We start from the raw sequence: 26,261 nt of genomic DNA, 5'->3' as shown, positions 1-26,261 counted from the left end.
ATATATATATATATATATCTTGTGCTTTTCACTGGCAGTAATGTATTTTTCTTGCAAGTTTTCTTTCCACTGTGTTCCAGGTGAATTTCTTCTGACACCTTTAGCTTCTACTGTTATAATCTCACTGCATGTCTTTAATGTTCAACACTGTGTGAAATGTGTGAAAGTGCTATATAAATAAATTTGAGTTGACAAAGTAACACGTATGTTGATTCTGACATGTGTGCAGTAATCTCACACGTCTCGTGTTTCTGTAGAGACCAGGACTTTCCATACGGTCCTCCTTGATGTTTTTATGTCTGTCATTTCAGACAGGAGGCAGATATTAAGGAAGTTAAACTTTCTGAAAAAGCAAAAGCTAACCCAGGTTACCATAGCAACTAACATGAAGAAACAAAGCAGCGCCGGGTCCGTCATACGATGTGACCTTAACCATCAGTTTCCTGAAGAGTTTTACTTCTGGTCCTTCACTGTCTCCTAAAACAGGTGTTGTGTTGCAGCTGTGTAACCGGACCACCTCTACTGGACTTCACCAGGACTCTTGTTGTTGCAGGACCACCTGGTACAGGAGGACGCTTTGCTTTAGCCGCTGGTCTGAAACAAGTTCGGTGCGCCTACACTTCTAATTTTAGCTGGACTAATTTCCATCTTTCACATCAGGAGACTCTGATGTTCAACATGTGGAGGTGGAGACGTCTCACGGCAGGAGACGTCTGCTGTCCACGGCTTGACAACACAATGTGTTTGTTAATATTAACTTTCCTTACCCGTCTCTCACACAGCTCCAGGTAGCTGCCCTGCAGCCCGAGCGTCTGATTGGTCCATGCAGACAGGAAGTCCGGGTCGGGAACCACCACTGCTACCAGACACGCCTGCAGATACGTGCAGCACGCCGAGTTAAAACTCCACAGAGTTACTTAAAGACGAGGGGATAAACGTGACCCTGACGTGCTCCGCCCACCTGCAGACTGTCGCCGTGCACGAAGATCTGCGCCACCGCACTGCTCCGGGTGTAGATGTTCTCTATCTTCTCCGGAGCGATGTACTCCCCCTGAGCCAGCTTAAAGATGTGCTTCTTCCGGTCCACGATCTTCAGCGTGCCGTTCTGTCAACATACATGTACGCTGAGTCAGCACCGGTAAATAACGAGCGGGGCCGGTTACACAGCTTGCTGGAAGTGTGAGGATGGGCAACAGGAACTGGTTCCACTGGGGAGCCGCTGTTTTGTTGAGGTCAGCTCCCGTGTCGGGATCTGTTCCCCAGTCAGGTGTTGTTTCAGCTTTCTACCAACCGGAAGCCACCTCCCAACGTCGCCGGTGTGAACCCAGCCGTCTTCGTCAATCGCCTCGGCTGTCTTCTCCGGATCCTTCAGGTAACCCTGGAACACGTTTGCGCCCTTCACACACACCTGGAAACCAACACGTGTGTGTAAATGTGGGGTGTTAGCGTGGCGTAAAGGTAACGTCGTCCTGGTGTTTCACCTCTCCTTCTCCGTTCACAGCCAGGTAGTTCATCTCCGCCACGTCCACCAGTTTGATCCGGTTGCAGGGTAAAGGAGGCCCGACGTGACCTGCCAACACCAGCTCACCTTGACTTCCTGTTCCTCCGACACCTCTCATCTCTTTCAGAGCAGCGACGGCTTACCTGCACTCCAGTCTCCGGGTACGGTCATGGTGCAGCCAGCGGTGCACTCTGTCTGTCCGTAACCTTCATAGATCTGAGACGCAGAATGAATTACTACATTTTATTCTACGAGACGATGAGCGTGCAGCGACCGCACTTACCTGGCAACCCAGTGCGACTCTGAAGAAGGTCAGGGCAGTGGGAGAGATGGGAGCAGCTCCAGTTAACATGACGCGTACGCAGCCCCCCAGGCTGGCCTGTAGGGGGCAGTATATCACCCTGTTTACAACTCAGCAGGAAAAACTCACATTTCCAGACATTTTTAAGCCTTAAATGCAGCACAGCGTTTAATCTTGGTCCCTCCTCTGTCTTGGCCCCTCCCCCTGCCTTGGCTCCTCCCCCTCTGGTTCTGCTCCTTGCGTGATCCGAGGCTTTTTTATTCGTAGCTTTTTCCACCAACGATTTTCTCTTTCTCGGCTGTTTAGCAGGAGGAAGCAAATAAACCGAGTCGGGTCGGGAAATCGTTCCTGCATTTTCTCAGCCATGTTTGCCTTCCGAGTTTCTTCTTCACTACTTTGTATTTTCACCCTAACATGCTGTTTATATGCAGGGTGTGGCTATCAGGTATGTTCTGCTGGAGGGGGAGGAGGGGAGCCGGGAGAAGAAGCTTAAGAGATATAAGAAATGAACAACTTCATTTGGGTGGGAACGTTTGGATTGGTCAGAGTTTTTACAGATTTACAGTAAACTGAGGGGTCTAACTATATTTCTTATTGTTCATGATTACAGAATGTAGAGACTACTATCAGGACGAGGAACCGCTTCACCCAGAGGTACACGTCTCTGAGCAGACGCTGTTATTTCCTGCGGTTTGTGTTGTTCCCAGCTGCACTGGAAGGTGCTGGCTCTGCCTACCTGGACCTTCCTGAAGATCAGTCGATCCCAGATGCTGTTTTTCCTCACGATGCCTCTCATTAACTCCGCATGCTTCCTCCTGTAGATCCACTCCAGCAGCCAGCGCTTCACAGAGGTGTTGGCCTTCCCGTAGATCTGCAGACATGCAGGTGGAGTTTCACAGCAAACTCGCTACGATGCAGGAAAGAGTGTCAACGTCCGCGGAAACCCACCTTATCGTACATCCTGTTGAGGAGTCGCGGGACGACGGGGAACACGGTGGGTTTTAAAGCTTTCAGATCATCTGACAGCCGATGGATGTTCCCCTGGAAGAAGCCGATCCTCGCTCCATGCACCAACATGCTCGCCTGACACACAAAACCAACACAGAAACAACCATCAAATATTCATCCCACATGTTCAGGACAGCCTCAGCTGTCAGATTCTGAGGCTAAAATGATGTAAAATGAATGTATGAGCAGCATAAAGAGCAACCAGAAGTTTGTAGAAATAACACACATAGATCAGCAACGACCAAGCCTTTTCTCATCCTCTCACGTCTGAAACACACACACACACACTGTTTCCATGTTTACACACTTCTTCCTCAAGCTGGTTTTAACTATTTGCAGTTATTTATGCTGTAAACATTGTTCATAATGTGGGAGTCATGTTGTAGACCTGCTGGATGGGATATAAATGTCTGGAAAATCACCTAAAGGGTCAGAAATCCATCAGTTACACACCACCGCTCTGTGAAAAGTGACCACAGAAACTGCTGGAACGTACCTGGACCACTCTCTCAAACATATGAGCCAGGGGCAGGTAGGATATGTGGACATCACTGGGACACAGCGGACAGCAAGACTACGACACAAAGACAGACATGACCTTCTCAAACAGCAGCCAAAGAAGCAGAACATGGGCTCATCTTCATTTCCCACCTCTATCAGCTTATAGAAGGCTGAGCAGTCAGACACGACGTTGCCATGAGTCAACATGGCTCCTTTTGGATGCCCTAAAAGTCAAGACACAGTTAGTATTTCTGATCCTGAAGGAAACACCGGGCAGCGTAACCTGAGGAGTGTTACCCGTCGTTCCACTGGTGAAGCAGATGACTGCCATGTCGTCTGGTCTGGGAGGCTGAAGGCACAGAACATCATACACATCATCCAGGTCGTTACTAAAGAGACGATTAAAGCGAACTGATACTTACAGCAGGCGGCTGATGGTGGGCCTTCCCCACAGCCTGGAGAACAGATGAACAAAGTCAGAACAGCAGATAAATAACAACATGGAGAGGAGCTAAAAGGACATTAATCTATTAGATTTTATGTCATTTATTTGCATATATTCAACAACAATATTCACAAAATCATGTTATATAGACACAAATATATTATTTCCCTTTCCTATTCTATTTAAGAGACTATACAGTAAGCACAAAGAAGGGGGGACTAGTGAGCATCAAGGCCACTATCAAAGATGAAACATCCAAGCTCCATGAATACATCAGGAAGAGGGCACCGAGGGATGAAGCACTTAGTGAACGTCTCAGACAATGGAGTCTGGAGGAACACGAGATGGAAGAACCATCATGGGAGGAAAAGCCCCTGCATGGGATGTACCACCGGCAGATCACCGAAGTGGCCGATATAAACAAGTCTTATCAATGGCTGGAGAGGGTCTACCAGACCAGGCAGGATCCCAGATCTACCAGACCAGGCAGGATCCCAGATCTACCAAACCAGGCAGGATCCCAGAGACATACATGTTAATGATGCTACACTGTTATGGGGGGGGGGGGGTAAAAGAAAGAGATAAACAGAAAAAGAAAGAAGCTCAGTGTATCAGGAAATGTCCCTCAGCAGTCTAAACCTATAGCAGCATAACTAAGGGATGCTAACCATCCCTAGCTATAGGACTTATCAAAAAAATAAGTCTTCAGTCTAGTCTTAAAGGTGGGGAGGGTGTCTGCTTCCCTAACACTAACTGGGAGCTTATTCCATAAGAGAGGGGCCTGATAACCAAAGGCTCTGCCTCCTGCTCGGCTCTTTGAGACTCTAGGAACCACAAGTAAGCCTGCAGTCTGGGAACGAAGTACTCTACTTGGTATATAAGGAACAATGAGGTCTTTGATATATAGTGGTGCCTGGTTGTGGAGAGCTTTATATGTAAGGAGAAGGATTTTAAATTCTATTCTAGATTCAACAGGCAGCCAATGAAGAGAGGCTAAAACTGGAGAAATATGATCTCTCCTGCTGGTTCTGGTCAGGACTCTGGCTGCAGAATTCTGGATCAGCTGAAGGCTTTTCAGGGCATATTTAGGACAGCCCAGTAATAGAGAGTTACAGTAATCTAGTCTCGAAGTAACAAAAGCGTGAACCAGTTTTTCTGCATCACTCTGAGACAGAATGTCCCTAATTTTGGCTATATTACGTAAATGAAAGAAGGCTGTTTTAGTAACCTGCTTAATATGTGGGCCAAAGGACAGGTCAGGGTCAAATATTACTCCAAGGTTTCTCACTGTAGCACTGGAAGCTAAAGTAATGCCATCCAGGTTCATTACAAAACCGGAAAATTTAGCTCTGAGTTTTTCAGATCCAACGAGAATTACTTCAGTCTTATCTGAGTTTAAGAAGAGAAAATTTCTAGACATCCAAGTCTTTATGTCTATGAGACAATTTTGTAGCCTATTGGGCTGATTTGTTTCATCTGGTTTAAAGGATAAGTATAGTTGAGTATCATCTGCATAACAATGAAAGTTTATTCCATGCTGTCTAATAATTTCGCCTAAAGGGAGCATATATAGCGTGAAGAGTATTGGTCCAAGTACAGAACCTTGAGGAACTCCATGACTTACTGTAGTTTGGGAGGAGGACTTGTCATTTACATGAACGAACTGAAGTCTATCAGATAAATATGATTTAAACCAGCTTAACGCTGTACCTGTAATTCCAATCACCTGTTCTAGTCTCTGTAACAGAATGTTATGATCGACTGTATCAAATGCAGCACTAAGATCAAGCAAGATAAGTACGGACACAAGTCCTTTGTCTGAGGCCATAAGAAGGTCATTAGTAACTTTCACCAATGCTGTCTCAGTGCTATGATGAGCTCTAAATCCTGACTGAAACTCCTCGCATAAATTATTTCTGCTCCGGTGGGCATGTAGCTGAGCTGAAACTATTTTCTCCAGAATTTTGGACATAAACGGGAGGTTAGATATAGGTCTATAATTTGCTATCACCTCTGGATCCAGAGATTGCTTTTTAAGTAAAGGCTTGATTACAGCAGTTTTAAATGATTGTGGTACATATCCTGTCACTAAAGACATATTGATAAGATTTAGTAGTGATGTATTAATTAAAGGGAAAATGTCCTTAAAGAGGCTCGTTGGGAGAGGGTCTAAGATACAGGTGGATGGTTTAGATGAAGCTATTATTTTAGTTAATTCAGAGGGTTGGACAGGACAGAAACTATTTAGACACAAGTCAGATCCTGGTTCTAAGGATGCTTCGGAGACCACAACAGGCTCAACATTATAGGTAGAAGGAAGAATATTGTGGATTTGATCTCTAATAGTGTCAATTTTATTCCTGAAAAAATACATGAAATCATCACAGCTAAGTGAGAAAGGAATACATGGCTCCACAGCGCTCCGGCTCCTAGTAAGCCTAGCTACAGTGCTGAAAAGAAACCGAGGGTTGTTTTTGTTTTCCTCTATCAATGATGAATAATAAGCTGTTCTTGCCGTACATAAGGCTTTTTTGTATACAATTAAACTTTCTTTCCAGGTTAAGTGAGACTCCTCTAGTCCTGATGAACGCCATCTGTTTTCCAAACGCCTTGATGCCTGTTTTAGAGTTCGAAGCTGGGAATTAAACCAGGGAGCCTTCATAATCTTACCTAATTTCTTCTTCTTTAGGGGAGCAACATTATCCAAGGTTGTATGCATTGAAGCTGTTATAGTATCAGCATGTTGATCAATCTGAGCAGGAGTAAAGCTTAAAGGGGGACTCTCAGTCATGCTAACACATGGTAGATGTGAAAAAATTGATTCAATTGATTGTTTAAATTTTGTAATATTATTGTCTGATAAACATCTACTATAGTAGAATTTATTTTTGGTCAGTGAGTAATCAAATAAAGTGAATTCAAAGGTTAACAAGAAGTGATCTGACAAGACAGGGTTTTGAGGAAATACTTTGAGCTTATCAGTCTCAATACCAGATGTTAGAACAAGATCAAGAGTGTGACCATGAGAGTGAGTGGCTCCATTGACATTTTGTTTGATACCCATTGAGTTTAGAATAGAGCTAAAGGAAATGTTTAAACTATCGTTTTCATCGTCAACATGAATATTAAAATCACCTAGTACAATGACTTTATCAGTAGTCAGCACTAACTCAGACAAGAGATCAGAGAATTGGGTCAGAAACTCGGAGTAAGGTCCAGGTGGGCGATACACTAATGCTAAAAGGAGCGGTTTCTCTGAATTCCATTTTGGATGAGATAAATTTAATGTCAGGAATTCAAAGGATTTATAGTTAGTTTTGTGCTTAGGATTAATTAAAAATTCTGACTTAAAAATAGCTGCAACACCTCCTCCTCTGCCTGTAGTTCTAGGAATGTGAAAGTTTAAATAGTTAGCTGGCGTAGCTTCATTAATGCTAACATAATCCTCTTGCTGTAACCAGGTTTCCGTAAGACAGAATAAATCAATGTGGTGATCACCTATCAAGTCATTGACTAATAAAGACTTATTTGGGAGGGATCTGATATTCAGTAGGCCACACTTTATTGTCTTATTTTCAGATTTTATTAGATCCATTGTTTTTATTTTTATGAGGTTTTCACGATTAACCCCAGAAGTGTTTTTGTGTTGTTTAATTCTTACTGCTGGGGAGTTGTATAAGGTCGGAATGGGGTTTTGGGTGGGCGGCGGCAGGTGGGAAGCTGCAGAAAAGTGTGTAGGACTACAATTCTGCCTCCTGGTCCCAACCCTGAGTTGTCAATTTAGCTGACTAATAAAAGAGTCCATATTGCTAGATAAGAGAGCGGCTCCATCCAACGTGGGATGGATGCCATCTCTCCTAATAAGACCAGGCTTTCCCCAAAAAGCGCTCCAATTATCTATAAAACCCACGTTGTTATCGGGACACCACCTAGACAACCAGCGGTTGAAAGATGACATGTGGCTAAACATGTCATCGCTGATTAAATTTGGCAAGGGACCAGAGAAAACTACGGAGTCCGACATGCTCTTGGCAAAGTTACACACCGAAGCAACATTAATTTTAGTGACCTCCGATTGGCGTAACCGGGTGTCGTTACCGCCGACGTGAATTACAATCTTACGGTATTTACGTTTAGCCTTAGCCAGCAGTTTCAAATACGATTCGACGTCGCCCGCTCTGGCCCCAGGAATGCATTTGACTATGGTCCCCGGTGTCTCTAGAGCCACGTTTCTGACTATGGAACTACCTATAATCAGGGTTTCTGCCTCAGCGGGTGTGTCGCCGAGCGGGGAAAATCTGTTAGAAACGTGAACAGGTCGGTGGTGGCCAGTGGGTTTTGGTTTGGGGCTACGCTTCCGCCTGACCGTCGTCCAGCCCGCCTCGGCTCCCGGCTGCGCGGGAACTGCTGAGGGACGGCTCGGGATGGCTGCCCTGGCTGGTAGCTCCGCACTGGCTAATGGGGGCTTGCTGACTAACTGCTTCCCTAACTGAGTGCGGAGCTGGGCTTCTAACTCACAGAGCCTCGCCTCCAAGGCTGCCAAGCTGCTACACTTAATACACCTACCGTTATCACTAAAGGAGGCGGAGGAGTAGCTAAACATCAGACACACCGAGCAAGAAAAGGCAGGGGACCGGGGTGTGGGAAGAGAGCTAGCAGCCATGCTAAAACCGAGTGCTTGAGCTGTTTAAGTCAGTAAACAGAAAGCCAAAGATCCCAAAAATAAATGCAATATATAGAACAGTGGTTTGGGAAGATATTGTGCGCTAAAGTGAGTGGTTGGTTAACAATAGATAGAAGTTAGAAAGAAGTTAAAGGAGCCAACGGCTCGTAGCAATCCGCAGTGATACACGCTAGGGAAACAGGAAATGACACAATACGTTACCGCAACGTCAGCGCGTCCAGACAACAGAGCTGGGCTCAGACCAGTCAGATGCAGACTATGCAAAGGAGCCCCTGAAACAATCCAGCACCTCACAGCAGGGTGCAAGATACTGGCAGGCAAAGAATACATGGAGCGCCATAACCAAGTAGCCGGCATAGTTTACAATGACATCTGTGCAGAATATGGACTGGAGACCCTTCAGTCCCAGTGGGAAACTCCCCCCAAGGTGGTGGAGAATGAGAGGGCTAAGATCCTCTGGGACTTCCAGATCCAGACAGATAAAATGGTGGTGGCCAACCAAGCGGACATAGTGGTCATGGATAAGCAGCAGAGGAGATGGGAGGGAGGGAAGGGATCTACAGGAAGGTAACATGTACAGGATGAAAACTATGAGGAAGAAAAAGGTGTGGAAATCTACCATCCTCACCCAACTGTGCATGAAAGGGTTAAAACAGAACGAAACAAACTTACAGAGAAACGAAACAAGAGAAGGAAAAGAAACAGAGGAAGAGGAAATAAATAAAGGAAGGAAATAAATGGTGTTTAATATTTCTAAAAGAAGAACAAGATGACAAAAACCAGACAACAGAGCCGAGGAGTGAAGCTGGAACTGAATTCACCTGGAAAGTTTGGGATTTATTTACAGACTTCATTTCCAAACGTTGAGCCACACAAGCAACAGATAGACCTGTTTATATTCCCCACGAGGCTGCAGAACCTGGACCATCTAAAGACATGAACCGATACCAGAACCGTCTAGAAACGCACCGATACTGGAACCATCTAGAGACGCACCAAGACCAGAACAGTCTAGAGACGCACCGATACCGGAACCGTCTAGAGACGCACCGATACCGGAACCGTCTAGAGACGCCCTGACACCAGAACCGCCTAGAGACGCACCGATACCAGAACCGTCTAGAGACGCACCGATACCGGAACCGTCTAGAGACGCACCGATACCGGAACCGTCTAGAGACGCCCTGACACCGGAACCGCCTAGAGACGCACCGATACCGGAACCGTCTAGAGACGCACCGATACCGGAACCGTCTAGAGACCCACCGATACCGGAACCGTCTAGAGACGCCCTGACACCAGAACCGCCTAGAGACGCACCGATACCAGAACCGTCTAGAGACACACCGATACCGGAACCGTCTAGAGACCCACCGATACCAGAACCGTCTAGAAACGCACCGACACCGGAATGTCTAGAGACGCCCCGAGACCAGAACAGTCTAGAGACGCCCTGACACCAGAACCGTCTAGAGACGCACCGATACCGGAACCGTCTAGAGACGCACCGATACCGGAACCGTCTAGAGACCCACCGATACCGGAACCGTCTAGAGACCCACCGAGACCGGAACCGTCTAGAAACGCACCAACACCGGAATGTCTAGAGACGCCCCGAGACCAGAACAGTCTAGAGACGCCCTGACACCAGAACCGCCTAGAGACGCACCGATACCAGAACTGTCTAGAGACGCACCGATACCGGAACCGTCTAGAGACGCACCGATACCGGAACCGTCTAGAGACGCCCTGACACCAGAACCGCCTAGAGATGCCCCGAGACCAGAACCGTCTAGAGACGCACCGATACCGGAACCGTCTAGAGACGCACCGATACCGGAACCGTCTAGAGACGCCCTGACACCAGAACCGCACCGATACCGGAACCGTCTAGAGACGCACCGATACCGGAACCGTCTAGAGACGCCCTGACACCAGAACCGCCTAGAGACGCACCGATACCGGAACCGTCTAGAGACGCACCGATACCGGAACCGTCTAGAGACGCACCGATACCGGAACCGTCTAGAGACGCCCTGACACCGGAACCACCTAGAGACGCACCGATACCAGAACCGTCTAGAGACGCACCGATACCGGAACCGTCTAGAGACGCACCGATACCGGAACCGTCTAGAGACCCACCGATACCGGAACCGTCTAGAGACGCACCGAGACCGGAACCGTCTAGAAACGCACCGACACCGGAATGTCTAGAGACGCCCCGAGACCAGAACAGTCTAGAGACGCCCTGACACCAGAACCGTCTAGAGACGCACCGATACCGGAACCGTCTAGAGACCCACCGATACCGGAACCGTCTAGAGACCCACCGAGACCGGAACCGTCTAGAAACGCACAGACACCGGAATGTCTAGAGACGCCCCGAGACCAGAACAGTCTAGAGACGCCCTGACACCAGAACCGCCTAGAGACGCACCGATACCAGAACCGTCTAGAGACGCACCGATACCGGAACCGTCTAGAGACCCACCGAGACCGGAACCGTCTAGAAACGCACCGACACCGGAATGTCTAGAGACGCCCCGAGACCAGAACAGTCTAGAGACGCCCTGACACCGGAACCGTCTAGAGACACCCTGACACCAGAACCGCCTAGAGATGCACCGACACCAGAACCGTCTAGAGACGCACCGATACCGGAACTGTCTAGAGACGCACCGATACCGGAACCGTCTAGAGACGCACCGATACCGGAACCGTCTAGAGACGCACCGATACCGGAACCGTCTAGAGACGCACCGATACCGGAACCATCTAGAGACGCCCTGACACCAGAACCGCCTAGAGACGCACAGATACCGAAACCGTCTAAAGACGCACCGATACCGGAACCGTCTAGAGACGCCCTGACACCAGAACCACCTAGAGACGCACCGATACCGGAACCGTCTAGAGACGCACCGATACCGGAACCGTCTAGAGACGCCCTGAAACCAGAACCGCACCGATACCGGAACCGTCTAGAGACGCACCGATACCGGAACCGTCTAGAGACGCCCTGACACAAGAACCGCCTAGAGACGCACCGATACCGGAACCGTCTAGAGACGCACCGATACCGGAACCGTCTAGAGACGCACCGATACCGGAACCGTCTAGAGACGCCCTGACACCGGAACCACCTAGAGACGCACCGATACCAGAACCGTCTAGAGACGCACCGATACCGGAACCGTCTAGAGACGCACCGATACCGGAACCGTCTAGAGACCCACCGATACCGGAACCGTCTAGAGACCCACCGAGACCGGAACCGTCTAGAAACGCACCGACACCGGAATGTCTAGAGACGCCCCGAGACCAGAACAGTCTAGAGACGCCCTGACACCAGAACCGCCTAGAGACGCACCGATACCAGAACCGTCTAGAGACGCACCGATACCGGAACCGTCTAGAGACCCACCGAGACCGGAACCGTCTAGAAACGCACCGACACCAGAATGTCTAGAGACGGCCCGAGACCAGAACAGTCTAGAGACGCCCTGACACCGGAACCGTCTAGAGACACCCTGACACCAGAACCGCCTAGAGATGCACCGACACCAGAACCGTCTAGAGACGCACCGATACCGGAACTGTCTAGAGACGCACCGATACCGGAACCGTCTAGAGACGCACCGATACCGGAACCGTCTAGAGACGCACCGATACCGGAACCGTCTAGAGACGCACCGATACCGGAACCGTCTAGAGACGCCCTGACACCAGAACCGCCTAGAGACGCACAGATACCGAAACCGTCTAAAGACGCACCGATACCGGAACCGTCTAGAGACGCCCTGACACCAGAACCACGTAGAGACGCACCGATACCGGAACCGTCTAGAGACGCCCTGACACCAGAACCGCCTAGAGACGCACAGATACCGAAACCGTCTAAAGACGCACCGATACCGGAACCGTCTAGAGACGCCCTGACACCAGAACCACCTAGAGACGCACCGATACCGGAACCGTCTAGAGACGCACCGATACCGGAACCGCCTAGAGACGCCCTGACACCAGAACCGTCTAGAGACGCACCGATACCGGAACCGTCTAGAGACGCACCGATACCGGAACCGCCTAGAGACGCACCGACACCAGAACCGTCTAGAGACGCACCGATACCGGAACCGTCTAGAGACGCACCGATACCGGAACCGTCTAGAGACGCACCGATACCGGAACCGTCTAGAGACGCACCGATACCGGAACCGTCTAGAGACGCACCGATACCGGAACCGTCTAGAGACGCACCGATACCGGAACCGTCTAGAGACGCCCTGACACCAGAACCGCCTAGAGACGCACAGATACCGAAACCGTCTAAAGACGCACCGATACCGGAACCGTCTAGAGACGCCCTGACACCAGAACCACCTAGAGACGCACCGATACCGGAACCGTCTAGAGACGCACCGATACCGGAACCGTCTAGAGACGCCCTGACACCAGAACCGCACCGATACCGGAACCGTCTAGAGACGCACCGATACCGGAACCGTCTAGAGACGCCCTGACACCAGAACCGCCTAGAGACGCACCGATACCGGAACCGTCTAGAGACGCACCGATACCGGAACCGTCTAGAGACGCACCGATACCGGAACCGTCTAGAGACGCCCTGACACCGGAACCACCTAGAGACGCACCGATACCAGAACCGTCTAGAGACGCACCGATACCGGAACCGTCTAGAGACGCACCGATACCGGAACCGTCTAGAGACCCACCGATACCGGAACCGTCTAGAGACCCACCGAGACCGGAACCGTCTAGAAACGCACCGACACCGGAATGTCTAGAGACGCCCCGAGACCAGAACAGTCTAGAGACGCCCTGACACCAGAACCGTCTAGAGACGCACCGATACCGGAACCGTCTAGAGACCCACCGATACCGGAACCGTCTAGAGACCCACCGAGACCGGAACCGTCTAGAAACGCACCGACACCGGAATGTCTAGAGACGCCCCGAGACCAGAACAGTCTAGAGACGCCCTGACACCAGAACCGCCTAGAGACGCACCGATACCAGAACCGTCTAGAGACGCACCGATACCGGAACCGTCTAGAGACCCACCGAGACCGGAACCGTCTAGAAACGCACCGACACCAGAATGTCTAGAGACGCCCCGAGACCAGAACAGTCTAGAGACGCCCTGACACCGGAACCGTCTAGAGACACCCTGACACCAGAACCGCCTAGAGATGCACCGACACCAGAACCGTCTAGAGACGCACCGATACCGGAACTGTCTAGAGACGCACCGATACCGGAACCGTCTAGAGACGCACCGATACCGGAACCGTCTAGAGACGCACCGATACCGGAACCGTCTAGAGACGCACCGATACCGGAACCGTCTAGAGACGCCCTGACACCAGAACCGCCTAGAGACGCACAGATACCGAAACCGTCTAAAGACGCACCGATACCGGAACCGTCTAGAGACGCCCTGACACCAGAACCACCTAGAGACGCACCGATACCGGAACCGTCTAGAGACGCCCTGACACCAGAACCGCCTAGAGACGCACAGATACCGAAACCGTCTAAAGACGCACCGATACCGGAACCGTCTAGAGACGCCCTGACACCAGAACCACCTAGAGACGCACCGATACCGGAACCATCTAGAGACGCACCGACACCGGAACCGTCTAGAGACGCCCCGACACCAGAACCGTCTAGAGACGCCCCGACACCGGAACCGTCTAGAGACGCACCGATACCGGAACCGTCTAGAGACCCACCGAGACCAGAACCGTCTAGAGACGCACCGACACCGGAATGTCTAGAGACGCCCCGAGACCAGAACAGTCTAGAGACGCCCTGACACCAGAACCGTCTAGAGACGCACCGATACCAGAACCGTCTAGAGACGCACCGATACCGGAACCGTCTAGAGACGCCCTGACACCAGAACCGCCTAGAGATGCACTGATACCAGAACCGTCTAGAGACGCACCGATACCGGAACCGTCTAGAGACGCACCGATACCGGAACCGTCTAGAGACGCCCTGACACCAGAACCGCCTAGAGACGCACCGATACCGGAACCGTCTAGAGACGCCCTGACACCAGAACCGCCTAGAGACGCACCGATACCAGAACCGTCTAGAGACGCACCGATACCGGAACCGTCTAGAGACGCACCGATACCGGAACCGTCTAGAGACGCCCTGACACCAGAACCGCCTAGAGACGCACCGATACCAGAACCGTCTAGAGACGCACCGATACCGGAACCGTCTAGAGACGCACCGATACCGGAACCGTCTAGAGACCCACCGATACCGGAACCGTCTAGAGACCCACCGAGACCAGAACCGTCTAGAAACGCACCGACACCGGAATGTCTAGAGACGCCCCGAGACCAGAACAGTCTAGAGACGCCCTGACACCAGAACCGTCTAGAGACGCACCGATACCGGAACCGTCTAGAGACCCACCGATACCGGAACCGTCTAGAGACCCACCGAGACCGGAACCGTCTAGAAACGCACCGACACCGGAATGTCTAGAGACGCCCCGAGACCAGAACAGTCTAGAGACGCCCTGACACCAGAACCGCCTAGAGACGCACCGATACCAGAACAGTCTAGAGACGCACCGATACCGGAACCGTCTAGAGACCCACCGAGACCGGAACCGTCTAGAAACGCACCGACACCGGAATGTCTAGAGACGCCCCGAGACCAGAACAGTCTAGAGACGCCCTGACACCGGAACCGTCTAGAGACACCCTGACACCAGAACCGCCTAGAGATGCACCGACACCAGAACCGTCTAGAGACGCACCGATACCGGAACTGTCTAGAGACGCACCGATACCGGAACCGTCTAGAGACGCCCTGACACCAGAACCGCCTAGAGACGCACCGATACCGGAACCGTCAAGAGACGCACCGATACCGGAACCGTCTAGAGACGCCCTGACACCAGAACCGCCTAGAGACGCACAGATACCGAAACCGTCTAAAGACGCACCGATACCGGAACCGTCTAGACACCCTGACACCAGAACCGCCTAGAGACGCACCGATACCGGAACCGTCTAGAGACGCAACGACACCGGAACCGTCTAGAGACGCCCCGACACCAGAACCGTCTAGAGACGCCCCGACACCGGAACCGTCTAGAGACGCACCGATACCGGAACCGTCTAGAGACCCACCGAGACCAGAACCGTCTAGAGACGCACCGATACCGGAACGGTCTAGAGACGCCCTGACACCAGAACCGCCTAGAGATGCACTGATACCAGAACCGTCTAGAGACGCACCGATACCGGAACCGTCTAGAGACGCACCGATACCGGAACCGTCTAGAGACGCCCTGACACCAGAACCGCCTAGAGACGCCCTGACACCAGAACCGCCTAGAGACGCACCAATACCAGAACCGTCTAGAGACGCACCGATACCGGAACCGTCTAGAGACGCACCGATACCGGAACCGTCTAGAGACGCCCTGACACCGGAACCACCTAGAGACGCACCGATACCAGAACCGTCTAGAGACGCCCTGACACCGGAACCACCTAGAGACGCACCGATACCAGAACCGTCTAGAAACGCACCGACACCGGAATGTCTAGAGACGCCCCGAGACCAGAACAGTCTAGAGACGCCCTGACACCGGAACCGTCTAGAGACACCCTGACACCAGAACCGCCTAGAGACGCACCGATACCGGAACCGTCAAGAGACGCACCGATACCGGAACCGTCTAGAGACGCCCTGACACCAGAACCGCCTAGAGACGCACAGATACCGAAACCGTCTAAAGACGCACCGATACCGGAACCGTCTAGAGACGCCCTGACACCAGAACCGCCTAGAGACGCACCGATACCGGAACCGTCTAGAGACGCACCGACACCGGAACCGTCTAGAGACGCCCCGACACCAGAACCGTCTAGAGACGCCCCGACACCGGAACCGTCTAGAGACGCACCGATACCGGAACCGTCTAGAGACCCACCGAGACCAGAACCGTCTAGAGACGCACCGATACCGGAACCGTCTAGAGACGCCCTGACACCAGAACCGCCTAGAGATGCACTGATACCAGAACCATCTAGAGACGCACCGATACCGGAACCGTCTAGAGACGCACCGATACCGGAACCGTCTAGAGACGCCCTGACACCAGAACCGCCTAGAGACGCCCTGACACCAGAACCGCCTAGAGACGCACCAATACCAGAACCGTCTAGAGACGCACCGATACCGGAACCGTCTAGAGACGCCCTGACACCAGAACCGCCTAGAGACGCACCGATACCAGAACCGTCTAGAGACGCACCGATACCGGAACCGTCTAGAGACGCACCGATACCGGAACCGTCTAGAGACGCCCTGACACCGGAACCACCTAGAGACGCACCGATACCAGAACCGTCTAGAGACGCCCTGACACCGGAACCACCTAGAGACGCACCGATACCAGAACCGTCTAGAGACGCACCGATACCGGAACCGTCTAGAGACCCACCGATACCGGAACCGTCTAGAGACCCACCGAGACCAGAACCGTCTAGAAACGCACCGACACCGGAATGTCTAGAGACGCCCCGAGACCAGAACAGTCTAGAGACGCCCTGACACCAGAACCGTCTAGAGACGCACCGATACCGGAACCGTCTATAGACGCACCGATACCGGAACCGTCTACAGACCCACCGATACCGGAACCGTCTAGAGACCCACCGAGACCGGAACCGTCTAGAAACGCACCAACACCGGAATGTCTAGAGACGCCCCGAGACCAGAACAGTCTAGAGACGCCCTGACACCAGAACCGCCTAGAGACGCACCGATACCAGAACTGTCTAGAGACGCACCGATACCGGAACCGTCTAGAGACGCACCGATACCGGAACCGTCTAGAGACGCCCTGACACCAGAACCGCCTAGAGACGCACCAATACCAGAACCGTCTAGAGACGCACCGATACCGGAACCGTCTAGAGACGCACCGATACCGGAACCGTCTAGAGACCCACCGAGACCGGAACCGTCTAGAAACGCACCGACACCGGAATGTCTAGAGACGCCCTGAGACCAGAACCGTCTAGAGACGCCCTGACACCAGAACCGTCTAGAGACACACCGATACCAGAACCGTCTAGAGACGCACCGATACCGGAACCGTCTAGAGACGCCCTGACACCAGAACCGCCTAGAGATGCCCCGAGACCAGAACCGTCTAGAGACGCACCGATACCGGAACCGTCTAGAGACGCACCGATACCGGAACCGTCTAGAGACGCCCTGACACCAGAACCGCCTAGAGACGCACCGATACCGGAACCGTCTAGAGATGCCCTGACACCAGAACCGCCTAGAGACGCACCGATACCGGAACCGTCTAGAGACGCCCTGACACCGGAACCACCTAGAGACGTACCGATAACGGAACCGTCTAGAGACGCACCGATACCGGAACCGTCTAGAGACGCCCTGACACCAGAACCGCCTAGAGATGCCCCGAGACCAGAACCGTCTAGAGAGGCACCGATACCGGAACCGTCTAGAGACGCACCGATACCGGAACCGTCTAGAGACGCCCTGACACCAGAACCGCCTAGAGACGCACCGATACCGGAACCGTCTAGAGACGCCCTGACACCAGAACCGCCTAGAGACGCACCGATACCGGAACCGTCTAGAGACGCACCGATACCGGAACCGTCTAGAGATGCCCTGACACCAGAACCGCCTAGAGACGCACCGATACCAGAACCGTCTAGAGATGCACCGACACCGGAACCGTCTAGAGACGCACCGATACCGGAACCGTCTAGAGACGCCCTGACACCGGAACCACCTAGAGACGCACCGATACCGGAACCGTCTAGAGACGCACCGATACCGGTACCGTCTAGAGACCCACCGAGACCGGAACCGTCTAGAGACGCCCTGACACCAGAACCGTCTAGAGACGCACCGATACCGGAACCGTCTAGAGACCCACCGAGACCGGAACCGTCTAGAAACGCACCGACACCGGAATGTCTAGAGACGCCCTGAGACCAGAACCGTCTAGAGACGCCCTGACACCAGAACCGTCTAGAGACACACCGATACCAGAACCGTCTAGAGACGCACCGATACCGGAACCGTCTAGAGACGCCCTGACACCAGAACCGCCTAGAGATGCCCCGAGACCAGAACAGTCTAGAGACGCACCGATACCGGAACCGTCTAGAGACGCACCGATACCGGAACCGTCTAGAGACGCCCTGACACCAGAACCGCCTAGAGACGCACCGATACCGGAACCGTCTAGAGACGCACCGATACCGGAACCGTCTAGAGACGCACCGATACCGGAACCGTCTAGAGACCCACCGAGACCGGAACCGTCTAGAAACGCACCGACACCGGAATGTCTAGAGACGCCCTGAGACCAGAACCGTCTAGAGACGCCCTGACACCAGAACCGTCTAGAGACACACCGATACCAGAACCGTCTAGAGACGCACCGATACCGGAACCGTCTAGAGACGCCCTGACACCAGAACCGCCTAGAGATGCCCCGAGACCAGAACCGTCTAGAGACGCACCGATACCGGAACCGTCTAGAGACGCACCGATACCGGAACCGTCTAGAGACGCCCTGACACCAGAACCGCCTAGAGACGCACCGATACCGGAACCGTCTAGAGATGCCCTGACACCAGAACCGCCTAGAGACGCACCGATACCGGAACCGTCTAGAGACGCCCTGACACCGGAACCACCTAGAGACGTACCGATAACGGAACCGTCTAGAGACGCACCGATACCGGAACCGTCTAGAGACGCCCTGACACCAGAACCGCCTAGAGATGCCCCGAGACCAGAACCGTCTAGAGAGGCACCGATACCGGAACCGTCTAGAGACGCACCGATACCGGAACCGTCTAGAGACGCCCTGACACCAGAACCGCCTAGAGACGCACCGATACCGGAACCGTCTAGAGACGCCCTGACACCAGAACCGCCTAGAGACGCACCGATACCGGAACCGTCTAGAGACGCACCGATACCGGAACCGTCTAGAGATGCCCTGACACCAGAACCGCCTAGAGACGCACCGATACCAGAACCGTCTAGAGATGCACCGACACCGGAACCGTCTAGAGACGCACCGATACCGGAACCGTCTAGAGACGCCCTGACACCGGAACCACCTAGAGACGCACCGATACCGGAACCGTCTAGAGACGCACCGATACCGGTACCGTCTAGAGACCCACCGAGACCGGAACCGTCTAGAGACGCCCTGACACCAGAACCGCCTAGAGACGCACCGATACCAGAACCGTCTAGAGATGCACCGACACCGGAACCGTCTAGAGACGCACCGATACCGGAACCGTCTAGAGACCCACCGAGACCGGAACCGTCTAGAAACGCACCGACACCGGAATGTCTAGAGACGCCCTGAGACCAGAACCGTCTAGAGACGCCCTGACACCAGAACCGTCTAGAGACACACCGATACCAGAACCGTCTAGAGACGCACCGATACCGGAACCGTCTAGAGACGCCCTGACACCAGAACCGCCTAGAGATGCCCCGAGACCAGAACAGTCTAGAGACGCACCGATACCGGAACCGTCTAGAGACGCACCGATACCGGAACCGTCTAGAGACGCCCTGACACCAGAACCGCCTAGAGACGCACCGATACCGGAACCGTCTAGAGACGCACCGATACCGGAACCGTCTAGAGACGCCCTGACACCAGAACCGCCTAGAGACGCACCGATACCAGAACCGTCTAGAGACCCACCGATACCGGAACCGTCTAGAGACCCACCGAGACCAGAACCGTCTAGAAACGCACCGACACCGGAATGTCTAGAGACGCCCCGAGACCAGAACAGTCTAGAGACGCCCTGACACCAGAACCGTCTAGAGACGCACCGATACCGGAACCGTCTAGAGACGCACCGATACCGGAACCGTCTACAGACCCACCGATACCGGAACCGTCTAGAGACCCACAGAGACCGGAACCGTCTAGAAACGCACCAACACCGGAATGTCTAGAGACGCCCCGAGACCAGAACAGTCTAGAGACGCCCTGACACCAGAACCGCCTAGAGACGCACCGATACCAGAACCGTCTAGAGACACACCGATACCAGAACCGTCTAGAGACGCACCGATACCGGAACCGTCTAGAGACGCCCTGACACCAGAACCGCCTAGAGATGCCCCGAGACCAGAACCGTCTAGAGACGCACCGATACCGGAACCGTCTAGAGACGCACCGATACCGGAACCGTCTAGAGACGCCCTGACACCAGAACCGCCTAGAGACGCACCGATACCGGAACCGTCTAGAGATGCCCTGACACCAGAACCGCCTAGAGACGCACCGATACCGGAACCGTCTAGAGACGCCCTGACACCGGAACCACCTAGAGACGTACCGAGACCGGAACCGTCTAGAAACGCACCGGCACCGGAATGTCTAGAGACGCACCGAGACCAGAACAGTCTAGAGACGCCCTGACACCAGAACCGTCTAGAGACGCACCGATACCGGAACCGTCTAGAGACCCACCGATACCGGAACCGTCTAGAGACCCACCGAGACCGGAACCGTCTAGAAACGCACCGACACCGGAATGTCTAGAGACGCCCTGAGACCAGAACAGTCTAGAGACGCCCTGACACCAGAACCGCCTAGAGACGCACCGATACCAGAACCGTCTAGAAATGCACCGACACCGGAATGTCTAGAGACGCCCCGAGACCAGAACAGTCTAGAGACGCCCTGACACCAGAACCGTCTAGAGACGCACCGATACCAGAACCGTCTAGAGACGCACCGATACCGGAACCGTCTAGAGACCCACCGAGACCGGAACCGTCTAGAAACGGACCGACACCGGAATGTCTAGAGACGCCCCGAGACCAGAACAGTCTAGAGACGCCCTGACACCAGAACCGCCTAGAGACGCACCGATACCAGAACCGTCTAGAGACGCACCGATACCGGAACCGTCTAGAGACCCACCGAGACCGGAACCGTCTAGAAACGCACCGACACCGGAATGTCTAGAGACGCCCCGAGACCAGAACAGTCTAGAGACACCCTGACACCAGAACCGTCTAGAGACGCACCGATACCAGAACCGTCTAGAGACGCACCGATACCGGAACCGTCTAGAGACCCACCGAGACCGGAACCGTCTAGAAACGCACCGACACCGGAATGTCTAGAGACGCCCCGAGACCAGAACAGTCTAGAGACGCCCTGACACCAGAACCGCCTAGAGACGCACCGATACCAGAACCGTCTAGAAACGCACCGACACCGGAATGTCTAGAGACGCCCGGAGACCAGAACAGTCTAGAGACGCCCTGACACCAGAACCGTCTAGAGACGCACCGATACCAGAACCGTCTAGAGACGCACCGATACCGGAACCGTCTAGAGACCCACCGAGACCGGAACCGTCTAGAAACGCACCGACACCGGAATGTCTAGAGACGCCCCGAGACCAGAACAGTCTAGAGACGCCCTGACACCAGAACCGCCTAGAGACGCACCGATACCAGAACCGTCTAGAGACGCACCGATACCGGAACCGTCTAGAGACCCACCGAGACCGGAACCGTCTAGAAACGCACCGACACCGGAATGTCTAGAGACGCCCCGAGACCAGAACAGTCTAGAGACGCCCTGACACCAGAACCGTCTAGAGACGCACCGATACCAGAACCGTCTAGAGACGCACCGATACCGGAACCGTCTAGAGACCCACCGAGACCGGAACCGTCTAGAAACGAACCGACACCGGAATGTCTAGAGACGCCCCGAGACCAGAACAGTCTAGAGACGCCCTGACACCAGAACCGCCTAGAGACGCACCGATACCAGAACCGTCTAGAGACGCACCGATACCGGAACCGTCTAGAGACCCACCGAGACCGGAACCGTCTAGAAACGCACCGACACCGGAATGTCTAGAGACGCCCCGAGACCAGAACAGTCTAGAGACGCCCTGACACCGGAACCGTCTAGAGACACCCTGACACCAGAACCGCCTAGAGATGCACCGATACCAGAACCGTCTAGAGAAGCACCGATACCGGAACTGTCTAGAGACGCACCGATACCGGAACCGTCTAGAGACGCCCTGACACCAGAACCGCCTAGAGACGCACCGATACCGGAACCGTCTAGAGACGCACCAATACCGGAACCGTCTAGAGACGCCCTGACACCAGAACCGCCTAGAGACGCACAGATACCGAACCCGTCTAGAGACGCACCGATACCGGAACCGTCTAGAGACGCCCTGACACCAGAACCGCCTAGAGACGCACCGATACCGGAACCGTCTAGAGACGCACCGACACCGGAACCGTCTAGAGACGCCCCGACACCAGAACCGTCTAGAGACGCCCCGACACCGGAACCGTCCAGAGACGCACAGGTACTGGAACCGTCTAGAGACCCACCGAGACCGGAACCGTCTAGAGACGCCCCGACACCGGAACCGTCTAGAGACGCACCGATACCGGAACCGTCTAGAGACGCACCGATACCGGAACCGTCTAGAGACCCACCGAGACCAGAACCGTCTAGAGACGCACCGACACCGGAATGTCTAGAGACGCCCCGAGACCAGAACAGTCTAGAGACGACCTGACACCAGAACCGTCTAGAGACGCACCGATACCAGAACCGTCTAGAGACGCACCGATACCGGAACCGTCTAGAGACGCCCTGACACCAGAACCGCCTAGAGATGCACTGATACCAGAACTGTCTAGAGACGCACCGATACCGGAACCGTCTAGAGACGCACCGATACCGGAACCGTCTAGAGACGCCCTGACACCAGAACCGCCTAGAGACGCACCGATACCGGAACCGTCTAGACACACCCTGACACCAGAACCGCCTAGAGACGCACCGATACCAGAACCGTCTAGAGACGCCCTGACACCGGAACCGTCTAGAGACACCCTGACACCAGAACCGCCTAGAGATGCACCGACACCAGAACCGTCTAGAGACGCACCGATACCGGAACTGTCTAGAGACGCACCGATACCGGAACCGTCTAGAGACGCCCTGACACCAGAACCGCCTAGAGACGCACCGATACCGGAACCGTCAAGAGACGCACCGATACCGGAACCGTCTAGAGACGCCCTGAGCCCAGAACCGCCTAGAGACGCACAGATACCGAAACCGTCTAAAGACGCACCGATACCGGAACCGTCTAGAGACGCCCTGACACCAGAACCGCCTAGAGACGCACCGATACCGGAACCGTCTAGAGACGCACCGACACCGGAACCGTCTAGAGACGCCCCGACACCAGAACCGTCTAGAGACGCCCCGACACCGGAACCGTCTAGAGACGCACCGATACCGGAACCGTCTAGAGACCCACCGAGACCAGAACCATCTAGAGACGCCCTGACACCAGAACCGCCTAGAGATGCACTGATACCAGAACCGTCTAGAGACGCACCGATACCGGAACCGTCTAGAGACGCACCGATACCGGAACCGTCTAGAGACGCCCTGACACCAGAACCGCCTAGAGACGCCCTGACACCAGAACCGCCTAGAGACGCACCAATACCAGAACCGTCTAGAGACGCACCGATACCGGAACCGTCTAGAGACGCCCTGACACCAGAACCGCCTAGAGACGCACCGATACCAGAACCGTCTAGAGACGCACCGATACCGGAACCGTCTAGAGACGCACCGATACCGGAACCGTCTAGAGACGCCCTGACACCGGAACCACCTAGAGACGCACCGATACCAGAACCGTCTAGAGACGCCCTGACACCGGAACCACCTAGAGACGCACCGATACCAGAACCGTCTAGAGACGCACCGATACCGGAACCGTCTAGAGACCCACCGATACCGGAACCGTCTAGAGACCCACCGAGACCAGAACCGTCTAGAAACGCACCGACACCGGAATGTCTAGAGACGCCCCGAGACCAGAACAGTCTAGAGACGCCCTGACACCAGAACCGTCTAGAGACGCACCGATACCGGAACCGTCTAGAGACGCACCGATACCGGAACCGTCTACAGACCCACCGATACCGGAACCGTCTAGAGACCCACCGAGACCGGAACCGTCTAGAAATGCACCAACACCGGAATGTCTAGAGACGCCCCGAGACCAGAACAGTCTAGAGACGCCCTGACACCAGAACCGCCTAGAGACGCACCGATACCAGAACCGTCAAGAGACGCACCGATACCGGAACCGTCTAGAGACGCCCTGAGCCCAGAACCGCCTAGAGACGCACAGATACCGAAACCGTCTAAAGACGCACCGATACCGGAACCGTCTAGAGACGCCCTGACACCAGAACCGCCTAGAGACGCACCGATACCGGAACCGTCTAGAGACGCACCGACACCGGAACCGTCTAGAGACGCCCCGACACCAGAACCGTCTAGAGACGCCCCGACACCGGAACCGTCTAGAGACGCACCGATACCGGAACCGTCTAGAGACCCACCGAGACCAGAACCGTCTAGAGACGCCCTGACACCAGAACCGCCTAGAGATGCACTGATACCAGAACCGTCTAGAGACGCACCGATACCGGAACCGTCTAGAGACGCACCGATACCGGAACCGTCTAGAGACGCCCTGACACCAGAACCGCCTAGAGACGCCCTGACACCAGAACCGCCTAGAGACGCACCAATACCAGAACCGTCTAGAGACGCACCGATACCGGAACCGTCTAGAGACGCCCTGACACCAGAACCGCCTAGAGACGCACCGATACCAGAACCGTCTAGAGACGCACCGATACCGGAACCGTCTAGAGACGCACCGATACCGGAACCGTCTAGAGACGCCCTGACACCGGAACCACCTAGAGACGCACCGATACCAGAACCGTCTAGAGACGCCCTGACACCGGAACCACCTAGAGACGCACCGATACCAGAACCGTCTAGAGACGCACCGATACCGGAACCGTCTAGAGACCCACCGATACCGGAACCGTCTAGAGACCCACCGAGACCAGAACCGTCTAGAAACGCACCGACACCGGAATGTCTAGAGACGCCCCGAGACCAGAACAGTCTAGAGACGCCCTGACACCAGAACCGTCTAGAGACGCACCGATACCGGAACCGTCTAGAGACGCACCGATACCGGAACCGTCTACAGACCCACCGATACCGGAACCGTCTAGAGACCCACCGAGACCGGAACCGTCTAGAAACGCACCGACACCGGAATGTCTAGAGACGCCCCGAGACCAGAACAGTCTAGAAACGCCCTGACACCAGAACCGCCTAGAGACGCACCGATACCAGAACTGTCTAGAGACGCACCGATACCGGAACCGTCTAGAGACGCACCGATACCGGAACCGTCTAGAGACGCCCTGACACCAGAACCGCCTAGAGACGCCCTGACACCAGAACCGCCTAGAGACGCACCAATACCAGAACCGTCTAGAGACGCACCGATACCGGAACCGTCTAGAGACGCACCGAGACCAGAACCGTCTAGAAACGCACCGACACCGGAATGTCTAGAGACGCCCTGAGACCAGAACCGTCTAGAGACGCCCTGACACCAGAACCGTCTAGAGACACACCGATACCAGAACCGTCTAGAGACGCACCGATACCGGAACCGTCTAGAGACGCCCTGACACCAGAACCGCCTAGAGACGCACCAATACCAGAACCGTCTAGAGACGCACCGATACCGGAACCGTCTAGAGACGCACCGAGACCAGAACCGTCTAGAAACGCACCGAGACCAGAACCGTCTAGAAA

The 26,261-nt window shown here is 54.0% G+C and overlaps 1 protein-coding gene across 1 annotated transcript in view; it reads right to left on the bottom strand.

Annotated features, from left to right (window-relative positions):
• The window catches only part of LOC306763427 (long-chain-fatty-acid--CoA ligase 1-like), a gene marked incomplete at its 3' end in the record, with an annotated part of 58,617 nt that overhangs the window by 1,612 nt on the left and 30,744 nt on the right, over positions 1 to 26,261 (bottom strand). Inside the window, exons 9-20 of the mRNA XM_079250221.1 lie at positions 3,734 to 3,766; positions 3,609 to 3,660; positions 3,462 to 3,535; positions 3,307 to 3,384; positions 2,751 to 2,885; positions 2,539 to 2,673; positions 1,785 to 1,880; positions 1,645 to 1,717; positions 1,482 to 1,570; positions 1,292 to 1,408; positions 962 to 1,105; positions 768 to 872 (exon numbers count right to left, since the gene is read on the bottom strand). Coding sequence (XP_079106347.1) covers positions 768 to 872; positions 962 to 1,105; positions 1,292 to 1,408; positions 1,482 to 1,570; positions 1,645 to 1,717; positions 1,785 to 1,880; positions 2,539 to 2,673; positions 2,751 to 2,885; positions 3,307 to 3,384; positions 3,462 to 3,535; positions 3,609 to 3,660; positions 3,734 to 3,766 — 1,131 coding nt within the window. The remainder of the gene's footprint in view (positions 1 to 767; positions 873 to 961; positions 1,106 to 1,291; positions 1,409 to 1,481; positions 1,571 to 1,644; positions 1,718 to 1,784; positions 1,881 to 2,538; positions 2,674 to 2,750; positions 2,886 to 3,306; positions 3,385 to 3,461; positions 3,536 to 3,608; positions 3,661 to 3,733; positions 3,767 to 26,261) is intronic.

This window comes from Telmatherina bonti, assembly GCF_933228915.1.
Source record: "Telmatherina bonti genome assembly, chromosome: 12".
In the NCBI taxonomy this organism is placed as follows: Eukaryota; Metazoa; Chordata; class Actinopteri; order Atheriniformes; family Telmatherinidae; genus Telmatherina; species Telmatherina bonti.
This window is presented reverse-complemented; position numbering and strand designations above follow the sequence as displayed.